At 36.3% G+C, this 14,438-nt stretch overlaps 1 protein-coding gene across 1 annotated transcript in view; it reads left to right on the plus strand.

Moving 5' to 3' along the window:
• The first annotated feature begins 3,582 nt into the window (after positions 1 to 3,582).
• Positions 3,583 to 14,438, plus strand: part of LOC114204091 (acyl-CoA-binding domain-containing protein 5-like) — a 32,193-nt gene continuing 21,337 nt past the window's right edge. The window contains 4 exon segments of the mRNA XM_088025519.1: positions 3,583 to 3,645; positions 8,630 to 8,744; positions 8,843 to 8,875; positions 12,798 to 12,932. Coding sequence (XP_087881645.1) covers positions 3,598 to 3,645; positions 8,630 to 8,744; positions 8,843 to 8,875; positions 12,798 to 12,932 — 331 coding nt within the window. The 5' untranslated portion in view covers positions 3,583 to 3,597.

Consider the following 14,438-nt stretch of genomic DNA (forward strand, 5'->3'; position numbering starts at 1 on the left):
TCCATCTATTTCAGCATTTCAAGGATAAGAAGGATGCAAGTAAAAGGCAAAGGCTAAAAAGGGCAAAGGGGTGCTCCAGCTAAATCTTTACGCATTAAACACCTTCACGGAATCTTGCCATTTGCAATGATGTGGATGGAACTAAAGGGTATTATGCTGAGCGAAATAAGTCAATCAGAGAAAGACATGTATCATATGATCTCACTGATAGGAGGAATTCTTAATCTCAGGAAACAAACAGGGTTGCTGGAGTGGTGGGGGGTGGGAGGGATGGGGAGGCTGGCCGATGGACACTGGGGAGGGTGTGTGCTGTGGTGAGCGCTGTGAATTGTGTAAGACTGATGAATCACAGACCTGTACCCCTGAAACAAATAATACATTATATGTTAAAAGAAAAGTAGATAGTAGGAGGGGAAAAGGGAAGGGGTGGAAATCGGAGGGGGAGACGAACCGTAAGAGACTACGGACTCTGAGAAACAAACCGAGGGTTCTAGAGAAGAGGGGGTGGGTGTTATTAAGTATTGCAACTTATACCACTCATGCATACAATTTGAATTTTTTTTAAAGATTTTATTTATTTATTTGAGAGAGACAGAGAGCACGAGCAGGGGGAAGGGGCAGAGGGAGAGGGAGAAGCAGACTTCCTGCTGAGCAGGGAGCCCGACATGGGAATCGATCCCAGGACCCCGGGACCATGACCCAAGCCGAAGGTTGATGCTTAGCTGGATGAGCCACCCAAGCACCCCACAATTTGAAATTTTTAACATAAAAAAAGTTATATATACACTAGGGACATATATGAAGACTAATTTTCAATGGAATTGATGTGTCCAAAATTACAGAGGTAGGAAGTGAGAAATGTCTTTTTTGTTTTTTAAGATTTTATTTATTTATTTGTCGGAGAGCACAATCGGGGAGCAGCAGGCAGAGGGAGAAGCAGACTCCCTGCTGAGCAGGGAGCCCCACACAGGACTCGGTCCCAAGACCCCGGGATCATGACCTGAGCTGAAGGCAGATGCCTAACCTACTGAGCCACCCAGGTGTCCCGAGAAATCGCTTTTATCTTGGATTAATTCTTTTTCTACCACAGCACACACTGGTTGATTTTAGCCAAACTTCCTTATTCATCAAGAAATTGAAATTTGGCCAAGAAAATTGAGTTTCTTTCTTCTTTTTAAAAATGTTTTATTTATTTATTTATTTGAGAGAAACAGAGATAATGAGAGAGAGCAGGAATGGGAAGAAGGGGGAGAAGCCGACTCCCTGCTGAGCAGGGAGCCCGACTGGGGGCTTGATCCCAGGACTCTGGGATCACGACCTAAGCTGAAGGCAGACGCTCAACCAACTGAGCACCCAGGCGCCCCGAGGAGTTGAATTTCTTAATATGGAAGTTCCGTTAAGCAGAGTGTACATTTAACTTTTTCATTTATGCTAGTCAGTTTGGTTTGTCACAATCTTTGAATAAAAAATACATTATTATAGTTGCATAATGCAGTTATTCTATATTTTCACGTATTGCTTTTTTTAAATGACATTTGCCAGTTATTTTAATAACACCTACGGCCTGTTTGTTCATTTATTCTTTTATTTACTGGACTATGTTAGGCATTGTTATTTAAGTGTAAAAATCTGAGTTTTTTTAAATCAAAAGAGTATAGCAACTACCAGAGCCATAACGTTTGTTTCTGTAAGACAAAAATAAAAGGTTATCTGAACTATTGATGAAATATTTAAAAATCACTATTGGTATAGCTCAGCTGATTTCTAGCCTTAGATTGTCGATTGTATTCTCCAGTGATCTGTATTTAATATGTTTCCAATAGGTTCATTTCAGCCAACAAATGAAATGATGCTCAAATTCTATGGCTTCTATAAGCAGGCAACTGAAGGACCCTGTCCCTGTAAACTTTCAAGGCCTGGATTCTGGGATCCTATTGGAAGATACAAATGGTAATTTCACATAGAGAGCTATGAAAGGGATTTTATGTTAGTGACATAATTATCATATGACTTATTTGTGTGGTTATGTATTAGTCTGAGCAGAAGTGTTCTAACGTACTAGATCCAATTTTTATCTTCCATGTGCTTTTAACACAATTTCATACAAATAGAAAAGTCTTGGGGAAGAGAAGAAGATAAAACCAAAAGGTGTATCAAAGATTAAAAAATATCATTTTCAGTTAGTCTTTCCTTTGATAGAGTTTTTTTCATTTATCGTAAGAAGAGCAACTCCCAAAATCAGTTAAACAAACAAACTCTTCTGCCTCTTGTACCTACCAAGAAAAATAATGACTTTACTTGCCAAGGGACACTGTTTGCCTTGAGCCTTTAGACGATAACTAGGCGTATGACTAAGGGACTGCTGTGCTAACTTTTTATCTAGGCTGTGTTCCTCCTGTCCCACTGTACTTGAATAGAAATTTGATTTTTAATATCCTTAAGAAAATCATAAAATAGCCGGAGATACCTCTGTAACATAGACTGTACGTTATGAACAGAGTATGCTAATTGGTGAAGCATGTCTTAAGAGCCACACATTTTGATGGCTTAATATCTTTCTTTTTTTTTAATTCCATTTATGTATTTGAGAGAGAGAGAGAGAGAGAGAGAGAGCACATGCAGGGTGAGGGGCAGAGAGAGAAGCAAGACTCCCTGCTGAGCAGGGAGCCCGATGCAGGGCTTGATCCTAGGTCTCCGGGATCATGACCTGAGCTGAAGGCAGATGCCCAACTGACTGAGCCACACAGGTGCCCAATGGCTAAATTTCTTTACACTGCATTGGAAGTCCTTAAACTCTTTTGAGGATTTCTTAGTACTGTACTTTCCTCTAAGTTCTTTATGAATAGTCATAGATAATAGGTCAAATGTAATAGCAGTATGTTACCTAATCTGTTTTAGGAAAGTTGATTTACTTTATGATTTTTCCTCAGAAATGACCATTGGTTGATTTAAACTGCTTCTGGAAAAAATATGTAAAAAGAAAGGTTTTCATTTTAGGCAAAAATTTCAAAGGACTCTTCTCATCATCTAGGGGTTTAAAAATGTCCTCTGCCTCACATTTTTGGTTTTTTAGAAGTAGGAAACCACTTGTATTTTTTGAGTGTATAAGTTAGACTCCTGTTTAAATTAATGGAAACTTTTAAGCAAAACTTCTGTTCATTTAAAACATGGCTGTGATAGTTCATTTCATGTAGAGTTCTAAAATGTTCATTTATGTCACTGTTCTTTATAATATAAAATTTTTGAAGAGTTCCTAGCAAATATTTTTCAACAGTCTATAGTGTCTGCTGTATACTATATATAATATAGTCTCTGTAATCTATAGTCTATAATCTATAGATGGGCTGTGTATTTACTAGTTTTAAATACTATTCAATTTGACAGTTTATTTACTCTGATCCTTTTCTTTAAGATGGTACATTTAAAGTGATCCTTTGAGAGCATAATATCTTTGTGTAGGCTTTAAGTAGAGAGCCCGATTTAAATTAATGACCCTATAGCATTGACTACAAATTGTATTCTGAGCCATTGGAAAATGTGTCTTTTTGTTATTTGGATATTCTCATTTCTAGGGATGCTTGGAGTTCATTGGGCGATATGACCAAAGAGGAAGCCATGATTGCATATGTTGAAGAAATAAAAAAGGTAGGGGAAATAATTCACAGCAGAAAATGAAAATATTCATGGGGCACCTGGGTGGCTCAGTTGGTTAAGCATCTGATTCTTGATCTCAGCTCAGATCTTGATCTCAGGATCATGAGTTAAAGAAAAAAGGAAGAAAATGAAAATATTCAGAGCAGCTCTAATTTAATTTGTTATCAAGCAAATTAGCTGCTTTGTTTTAAGGAACAAAGAGATTATAATATATTAGGATATAACATCTAAGTTATTGAATTTATTAGTGCTTTATCTGTCTCCTCAATGTTCATCTTAAGGTCAATGTTTTTTCCTTAAGATCACATTGTAGTGATGTGATTTTTCTTTTTTTTCCATCTTCTCTCTCTTTCTCCGTTGTCAACTTCTTCAGAAAGTTTGGAAATAGGAATCTTTTGAAGTACTGAAATCCCTTTCTCAGGAATCTGGGAAGTACCTGGGCTGTCTTGAAACCATTTCTGCTTTGGAACTTTTTACTTAGGAGAAATAGTTAACAACCCTGCCCCTCAGTGTTCTCATCAAGTTTGACCCACAAATTGAGATATTCCTATCACAGGACTTCTTAGTAACAAGCCTTTTTCTGTGAATGCAGAGATCCTTCAGAAGCAGAATAAGAGAAGGATTCTTTTAATGTCTCATAATTAAGAGGGAGAGCATTCCTTACTGTTGTCTGTTCAAGGGATTGTTTTGAGGAGCAAATTTATGAAGAAATCTTGGATTTTAAAGATACTCTTAGTGTCTGTTTATAAAGCACCGTTTCTATTTTGGAACTGGATCAGAAATTGTGAAATTTAGGTCTGTTTGATAATCTTAAATAAATTATCTGTGAACATAAAGAAAATCCGTAAAAAGGAATACTTCTTTTGCCAGATTGTTTGGCAGTGTTACTTTCTAGAAGTCATTTCTATTTGGTTGATTGAGCTTCATTTGTTTTGTTTTATTTTGTTGTCTTCTATACTGCTCAAAGTTGTGCCCTTTGTTAAATTTTCGCAGTTTATTTACTTAGTGGACCTGGTTTATCTATAACAGAAGGCAGAGTTTAGTCCTTTTGGCTGTTAACTATATCAGTAGCAAAATAACAAAGGCGCCTTTCAAAAGCAGAGAGAGCAACTCTGGCTCCCTTTTTGATTTGGTGACTATTCCTTTCCTTTCTTTAAATATCATTCTAATTTTTAGGACACACTTCTATCATGTAAAGTTGAATTGACACATTGGGTCAAATTTTCCCCTTTTCCCTATACGATTTGTTTAATTAATGATGTACCACAGTTTAAAGTGGGAGGGAGATGGATTTAAACTGTAACTGCTGCCGTTTAGTTGTCTTAAGATACTTCAACTGTGCCTGTAGATTTCCGTAACTGCTTCTCTAATTGAAAGGATACGCCAGCTATTTCCATTCAGACTTTTAAAATTTCATTTTTCATATGGTGAATATAATAAAATTTATAGTAAACTTTTAGAGATAAATCTAGGAATGTTAGGATACCCATCAATTGAAAATTTGATTACTTTTTGAAAGTATTTTCAGAGAATTGCTTTTGTGGACATCAGCAGATAAAATTGTATGCTTTTAAATAAGGATGTTTCAGGGGGTCCGAGGCACCTGGCTGGCTCAGTTGGTAGAGTATGCAACTCCTGATTTCAGGGTTGTGAGTTCGAGCCCCATGCTGGGTATAGAGATTACTTAAAAATATACATATGTATTAAATAATGGTGTGGGGTAGTACATTGTCCCAAAGATTTGATCACTGAATTTGGGGCATTTTTTATTTTTTTAAAGATTTTATCTATTTATTTATTTATTTATTTGAGAGAGAGAGGGAGAGGCAGAGGGAGAGGGAGAAGCAGGCTGAGCAGGGAGCCCGATGCTGCGCTAGATCCCAGGAGCCAAAGGCAGACACTTAACCGGTTGAGCCACCTGGGTGCCCCGGGACTTTTCCTAATTGCAATAATTTACTAATTGAACCCGTTTTTATTTTTTTATTTTTATTTTTTATTTATTATTATTATTTTTTAAAGATTTTATTTATTTATTTGACAGAGATAGAGAGAGGGAGAGCACAAGCAGGTGGAGTGGCAGGCAGAGGGAGAGGCAGAAGCAGGCTCCCCGCCGAGGAAGGAGCCTTGACGTGGGGCTCGATTCCAGGACCCTGGGATCGTGACCTGAGCCGAAGGCAGCCGCTCAACCGACTGAGCCACCCAGGCGCCCCTTGAACCAGTTTTTAAATTATATTTGTAAATATGGTCCACTGTGCTATTGCTCTTTAGAATTACTTTTTTAGTATACATTTCATTCTGTGCTTTTGCCTTCAAATGTTTAAGGAACTTATCAATTTAATTTATATCTTTTAATAGGTAATATTTTGTGGAAAATTGCTTTTTGTATTTTATAAACTGTCCAGTGAAATATCACTGAAAAAGTTGCTGGAATCAAAAATTCTTTTAAAATAATTTAATAGGATTTTAGCTTTGAGAGAACAGAATAATGTGGTTTGTGGGAAATAATCCATACTTCTTTAAATAAAGTTAATTTTGATTCATAATCAAAAGGAAATATAAAATTTTATTTTCTGTACGAACTTTACAGGCTATCTTTTTTTGTTTTTGTTTTAAAGATTTTTATTTTTAAGGACCTCTACACCCAGTGTGGGGCTCGAAATTACAACCCCAAAATCAAGAGTCGCATGTTCTACCGACTGAGCCAGCCAGCCGCCCCCCAATTTTATAGGCTTTCTTAATGAGGATTTCTGGAGAATTCAGCCAGACCTTGAAAAATATGCAGTATGTCTGTTGGATTTAAAGAGAGATCGGTATACTCAACTCTGGCTGCCCATTGAAATCACTAGGGTGATTTTGTTTAAAAAAAAAAAAAATGCCCCAGCATAACCCCAGACTAATTATTTCAGGATTTCTAAGAGGATGGGATAATCGCTATACTGAAGGGAGGATTAGAACAGACTCTCACAAAAGATGGAACCTGAAAGCTACCATGGGTGAGGGTCTGGTCGGTAGGTCTACAAGTCCAGAACATTGGCGTTCTCTTTTTAAGGCTTGACTGATAATAACCATCTTTTGGAGATTTAGAGAAAAACCAGAATGCTAATTTCTTTTTTTTTTCTTCCCCAGAGCGCTAATTCCTTAAGTTACAGTGGGTGTTACACTCTTCTACTGCACAACAGGCTCAGGATTGAGATATAAGACACTCCTCAAAATGCCAGAGGCACTTGAGAAACTGTAAGATTGTCTACTGAACAGAGTGTAGAACACTGGAGATTTGGATGACATTAAAAGATGTGTTCATCTGACCAAAAAAACAAAAAACAAAAAACAAAAAAACTGAGGAATTTCATCTTTGCTTGCTTTACAATACAGCATATCTGTACCTTTGATAGGATATTTTCATCATACAGAATTGATGTTTCGTACCAAGGAAATGTGCTAGAGAAACCTAGAAAAATTATTGTGCTTTGGATGCTGTTTTTCGAGTCCCTGCGGTTCACCAAATAGTCTTCATTTGGATAGGTTACAATCCAATTGACTTGATTTAGTTCACCTATACTGTAAATAAAATCTTCTCTGGGGTTAAGGAGTAGTTACCTAGACTGAGATTTGGCTGGCATAGTTCATTCTGTATAATCTCTCAACACACCCCCGCCTTGTGTATTAAATTCCTTGTATGTGCTAGATGCTGGGAATACAGGAGTGATGAAAAACAGATGAAGGCCTTGTTCCACTGAGGTTACATTGTATTGCGAAAGATAGGCAGTAAGCAAACAATAAAGCAGGGAGAGTGATGGAGGAGTCTGAGGTGGTTCTTAATTTTAAAGATACAAGTGGCCACTTTAAAACTGTGTGTAAGCTGAAAAATATGCAAAAGTGATAGAGGATTTTGGTTCCTTTAAGTAATAAATGTGTTCATCTTAGTAATAAAAGTAATATATGTAAATGAAAAAATCCAAACATCAAAAAAAAGTATAAAATGAAAAGTGAGTCTTCCCTATTCCTCCGTTTTAATTGTTTAAGTGATAATTACTTTTAAATCTGTTTTGTAGATTGATTCAGAAAACACATATATGTAGCTATATCTTCTTATTTAAAAGAGAAAAAAACTAATGATGGTATCATACTACTACTGTTCACTAACTACCTTTGGCCTGTAAAAAAAAAAATCCAGATGTTTTCCCAGCAGCGTGCACGAAGCTAACCTTAGTCTTTTTTTTTAATTCTTATTTTTTTAAAGGTTTTATTTATTTATTCATGAGAGACAGAATGAGAGAGAGGCAGAGGGAGAAGCAGGCTCCCCACGGAGCAGGGAGCCCGATGTGGGATTCGATCCCAGGACCCTGGGATCACGACCTGAGCTGAAGGCAGATGCTTAACCAACTGAGCCACCCAGGCGCCCTAACCTTATTCTTTTTAAATATCTACAAAATATGTCCTATATGGAAATATTTTCTTTTATCAGTTACCAGTTGATGGCTATTTATTTGAATGCCTTTTCAGTTAGTTTACCTTGCTCTTTAAATTTGATGATTCTAAATTGGCCCATAGGTGTGAAGGTGACTGAAAGTGTTGACCATTTCCTACTTCCCTTTTGTGCCCTTTTAGAAACACTACCTTAAAGAACAGACAAATCATTTTACTCTAACCCCAGAATTTTCTGTTGTATTTAACATTAGTGCCCTTAGTTTTTAACGCACAATTTAGAGGTTATTGTGTAAAATTTTAAAAGAAGCCTATGTAAAACACAGTCTTCAAAATGAAGACACTTTTAAATCCTTAATATACTTGAAACTTTTCTAGAAGAGTGTACACTTTAAGTATGTAATTGATATAGATACTTTGGGGAATCTATAAATGAACATCAGATCTCAAAAATATTACTAAATAAATTGTAAATATTATATTATTTGGTACTAGTGTATATGAGATTAGTAGTTTGTGATTTCACAAGATTTGTTTCTTTTGATTACAGATTCTTGAAACTATGCCTATGACTGAGAACGTTGAAGAGTCGTTACATGTCATAGGTCCTTTTTATGAAATTGTAGAAAACAAAAAGAGTGGCAGAACTTCTGATTTAACCTCAGGTTGGACTGTCTTACCTTGTTTTTAATCCAGCAACTGATATATTATGCATGCATTAATATTTATATGTCTAATTTTTTTTTTTACTTTCACATGCCAGTCCGACTGGAGAAAATCTCTAAATACTTAGAAGGTAGGAATAATGACATCCATGTAAACATTTTGTTTAAAATTTACATGCCAAAAGATTTTTCACAAATTTATATACCTTATAAGCTTGTCACTCAAGAGTTTTCATTCCACACAAAAATACATTGCATAAAGTTAAAAAATATTATAAATGCTTAAGTTTTAACCCTTCAATTATTAAAACATGACAGGTGGCTCACTAAATATATACAGAATTGTAACAGAATTCATGATTTTATTTTGATAGATCATACTTTCTGATTTGCTTTCTGGATTAAATTAACAGTGCCATGGCTAAAATGGTTTTCTAGCTAATTTTAACATGGAAATGTTTATAGTATGGTTTAACTACATAGTGTAGTAACCTAAAACAAGACATCAGTGAATTCACTTAGCTTGGACTTTGTTTTTAGATTCTAATTTCGTGTTCTCAGGAAAGAATTGAACGACTTATCTTTTACATACTAGCAGGAGTTGAATAATAGGCAAGTTTGCTGGCATTAACTGTAAACATTTGCTCTTTAAATTTTTTTTTTTTTTTAGAAAGCAGAGTGAAATGAGCCTGTAAGAATTACTTCAAATGAAAATTATATATGTTTTATTTTTCTGGCATCCCTATTTACAAGGTATCTTTTACTAATTGGCAGAAATTAGGGGTTTGCAAACAGTTACCTCCCTGTCTGTCATAAGATCTACAGTTTGTGTCTGCAATAGTAACTGACATGCTCACTGAGCATAACGCTCATATAACCACATCCTCCATAGCTGACTTGCCTAAAGGAATCAAATTTTAACAAATAATCTTCCATATAATTCATGCTCGTCAATGCAGAAAAAATATTAAGTATTTCCTCTGTGTGAAGCATGTTTCTAGGATTCAGAGGAGAATAAATCTGGATCTGTTTTTAGTTGTATTTAAGCTGGCCCGGAGGCAAATGTTTAAACAACTAATTGTAAAGACAAGGAAAAATGAATAATGATAACAAAGGCTCAGGTCCATAATCCCTAAGCTATAATTTAAAAAATTCAAAAAGCTCGATAAATCAGATTTTTTTTTTGTAACTCATTTGAGAGCAAAACATTTACTTTAGGCAACCAAAATCCTCTATCAGTTTTGCACATTTTTCGGCTTATACACAGTTTTAATGTGGCCACTTGTATCTTTAAAATTAAGAGCTGAACGTGAACTAATTGAGCAGCAGACCCTGACCTGAAATGACATGAGGCTATTTTAAATCTTTATTCAGTGTGACTATTCATATTTGTTGCTGTCAAAACTTTATTTATTATTGTTTTTTAGTGGGAGCTGCCTTAGACTCTGTTGAAGGTGTTACATAATATATAGTACCTATAGTATATGACCTTTGCAAAATTAGAAAACTGGATTTTAAATCATATCTGGATCCAAGGGTTATAAGGGATGTGGACCTATACCATAATTTATTTAACCTGTAACATTCTAAGGGAAGGTTGAGTTTTTTATTTTAATTTCAGTAGAGTTAACATACAGTTTTATATTTGTTTCCTCTTCTAATCTTCAAAAAATGCTGCTGAAAGTAACCCTGTACAAATGTCATTTAATATATGGGTAGGTATATCTGTAAGAAATAATATTAGAAATCTAATAGCCAAGGTCAAAGTATATGGGTGTTTCATAGTTTGCAATCTTGACCTTTTTTTTTTTTTAACAGAGAGTGGTATTAAAAGTAGCCACTTAGGCCCAGTAGAACAGATGTATCTGTGTCATACAGGCTTTTTCATAGTATACGTACATAGTTTTGAAATCAGGAAGTATGAACTGTCCAACTTTGTCCTTTTTCAGGATTGTTTTGACCATCCTGGATCCTTTGCATTTCCATTTGAATTACAGAATCAGCTTGTCATTTTTTTGCAGAAAGGGTCACCTGGGATGCTGATAGGGATTGCAACGAATTGTAGGTCATTTTGAGGAGTATTGTCATCACAACAGTATTGTCTTCCAATCCATTTGTTTAGTTTTTTAATTTCTTTCAGCAATGTTTTGTCATTTGCAGTATAAAATTCTTACACCTTCTTTTGTCAAGTGTACTGCTGAGCATTTTATTCTTTCTGCTGCTATTATAGATTATTTTCTAATTTCATTTTTGGACTGTTCACTGTTAGATTGTAGAAATACAATCTGTTTTTTTTTGTTTGTTTGTTTCTTTTTTGTTTTGTTTATTGATCTTGTATCCTGCAGTCTCACTGAACCCTTTGTTAGTTCTAATAGGGTTTTTTTGTAGATTCCTTAGGATTTCATGTATACAAGAGCATGTCATTTGCAAACAGAGGCCATTTTACTTTTTCCTTTTCAATCTGGATGCCTTTTACTTATTTTTCTTATCTAATTGCCATGGCAAGAACTTCCAGTACCATACTAAATAGAGATGGCAAAAGCAGACCTCTTTGTTTTCTTCCTTATTTTAGGAGCGAAAAACATTCAGTCATTTAACATTAATTATGAGGCTCGTTGTGAACTTTTGTAGATGCCCTTTATCAGATTGAGGAAATTCTCTTGTATGTTTAATTTCTTCAGCATTATTATCATGAAAGTATTTGATTTTTGTCAATGCTTTATCTGCATCTATTGTGATAATCATGTGGCTTTTGTCCTTTATTCTGTTAGTGTGGTGTATTACATTAACTGATTTTTGGATGTTGAGTAGGGCCTGCTAGTAATTCTCTGGGCTTTCTACACCTCTCATCACAGAACTGCTGTGATGCTGCTTTTGCTGCCCTCAAGTAGTTTTGCTACAACCATTCGTTTGATGGGGGCTTAAGGGGTTCCCTGTTGCTTAGTTTTGTTGAAGATGTCCATGACTGGTGGGCGTTTTCGTTTCTTTGGTTTTTTTGTGTGGTTTTGTTTTTTTGGTTAGTTTTTTTTTCTTGTTTTCAGGTTTTTTGTTCTTTTGCTTGTTTGTTTCTTTTTTTTTTCTTAGTCTTGCTTTTTCTGGTTGTCAGGGAGAGAACAAGGAGATTCATAAACTATGATGCTGCATGGTTTTCTAAAAGAGAGTAGAACACAATGGCAATGGTAGAGTTGAGTTCTTACTCTTTTGTTCCTGTTTAAGATGTATGGAGATTTTGAAATTTAATATGTTGTTTGGGATGTAGGGAAGCATCCAAAATGCATTTGAGTAAGTGAAAATGAGCCCAAAAGTTTATGGAGGGAGACCACTCTTTTTGGCCAGTAGCCATGTAGGAGGCCTTTATTATCTTAAAGAGTGATGGAAATGTAATTCCCTTATATCTCAAAATGAGGTCCAGTCACCAACAGCATTGGCATCACAGGGGAGCTTTACGGAAATGCAGAATCTTACATCACTCCAGACTTACAGATTCAGAATCTGCATTTTAACTGGATCTCAGGGGATTCCTGTGCATGTTAATGTTTGAGAAGTTCTGACGTATTTACCCTCAAAATTTGACTGGCCAGTAGGACAATGTATGTGCCTTTTTAAGTGATTGATCACATTAACTGATGCTTTAAAAAAACGGTAAATATAAAATCTTAAAGGTAATAAAAGGATGAAAGAACTTTAAAATGTAGTTCCATTATAATATTGATGAGATTGTTATATTTGTTTTCAGTATGCTAGCATATAGCAACTGTCTCTTCATTTACTGTGTATAAAGAAGATCATTCATCTCTAACTTTACTATTTTGATTGATAATTAACTTAAAAATAACATTCTCTGTCTTGTTTAGAAAGGATTTAAGATAGCTTTGTCATTTTTGTTGTAAACTGATACTTGAAGAAGTTTATTTATGTAATATATGTATACTTATAGTCAAAGAAAAGAATAAGAAAAATTTTAAGTTTTAGCCAAATGATTTTATTATTTGTAAATTACAGCCTTATTGTATGTTATAGCACTAGTGATTAAGTGATCATTTCATATTTTAGATCTTGGTAATGTTCTAACTTCTGCTCCAAATGCCAAAACTGTTAATGGTAAAGCTGAAAGCAGTGATAGTGGAGCTGAGTCTGAGGAAGTAGAGGCCCAAGAAGAAGTGAAAGGAGCAGAACAAAGTGATAATGGTAATCCTTGGATGATGAGCTAATAATTTAACATTAAAGTAAATAAAGTAAGGGGGCACCTGGGTGGCTCAGTCGGTGGAGCGTCTGCCTTCAGCTCAGGTCATGATCCCGAGGTCCTGGGATTGAGCCCTGCATCGGGCTCCCTGCTCTGCAGGGAGCCTGCTTCTCCCTCTCCCTCTGCCATCCCCCCGCCCCCCCCCCCCCCCCCCCGCCGCTTGTGCTCTCTGGCTCTCTCTCTCTGTCGAATAAATAAATAAAATCTTTAAAAGGAATAAAATAAAGTAAATAAAATATGGAGCGGTTTGGGCTGATTTGGTGTTGTATGAGAATAGTGTGTATGGTGGGATGTGGGCTAATGACCTTATAACCAAGTTTTTTGCGGGCCAAAAGTATGGGAACAGTCAACTTTGTGCATAGATAGAATAGATGGAATTGAACACTAACAAGAATAGACCACTTCTCCAAATGTAATGCCTGAAACGCTGCATTAGAAATGTATTCATTTTGGGCGCCTGGGTGGCTCAGTTGGTTAAGCGACTGCCTTCAGCTCAGGTCATGATCCTGGAGTCCCGGGATCGAGTCCCGCATCGGGCTCCCTGCTCAGCGAGGAGTCTGCTTCTCCCTCTGACCCTCTTCCCTCTCGTGCTCTCTATCTCTCATTCTCTCCCTCTCAAATAAATAAATGAAATCTTAAAAAAAAAGAAAGAAATGTATTCATTTTATGGAGCGCCTGGCTGACTCAGTCAGTAGAGCATGCGACTGTTGATCTCAGAGTCGTGAGTTATAAAGCCCCATGTTGAGCACAGAATTTACTTAAACAAAAGAAGAAATGTATTCATTTTAGGTATTGTTCCACATATGACTATGCATATGTTACCAAGGAGAGGAGACAGGTTAAACTCTCAGACCTTATCAAGAATAGAATGGAATCTAGAGAATTGGATTGATGAAGAGGGGACATTGGAGTCATGGGGTACTGCACAGGGGGGTGGGGTGGGCGGCTTGTTAGTAAGAGTACCAGTGATTCTTGGGAAGACTATTTGAGAAAGGGGAGGCAGGAAGACACTAAAACAAATGGCACAACTTAGTTTTGCTTTTACTCTCTAGAAAGATATGACAAATAATACCTTCTTTGAAGGATATTTTTATTGACTGTGTGGACCCCTTTGTACTGCTGGGTCTTGTAAGGCAGTTTGCCTATGCTTGAGAGAGTGTAAAGACCTTAAGAGGTTATCTTTTATTTATTTATTTATTTATATATTTTTAATGATTTTATCTATTTATTTGACAGAGAGAGAGACCGTGAGAGAGGGAACCACAAGCAGGGGGAGTGGGAGAGGGAGAGGGAGAAGCAGGCTTCCCGCCGAGCCGGGAGCCCGATGCAAGGCTCAATCCCAGGACCCTGGGATCATGACCTGAGCTGAAGGCAGCCGCTTAACCAATTGAGCCACCCAGGTGCCCCCGCGAGGTTATCTTTTAAAAGGGGTTCTAGGGAAGCCTGGCTGG

The sequence above is a fragment of the Eumetopias jubatus genome, unplaced genomic scaffold (assembly GCF_037043125.1).
Source record: "Eumetopias jubatus isolate StellerSeaLion01/CBP00866 unplaced genomic scaffold, mEumJub1_p1.0 scaffold_8, whole genome shotgun sequence".
Taxonomy (NCBI): domain Eukaryota; kingdom Metazoa; phylum Chordata; class Mammalia; order Carnivora; family Otariidae; genus Eumetopias; species Eumetopias jubatus.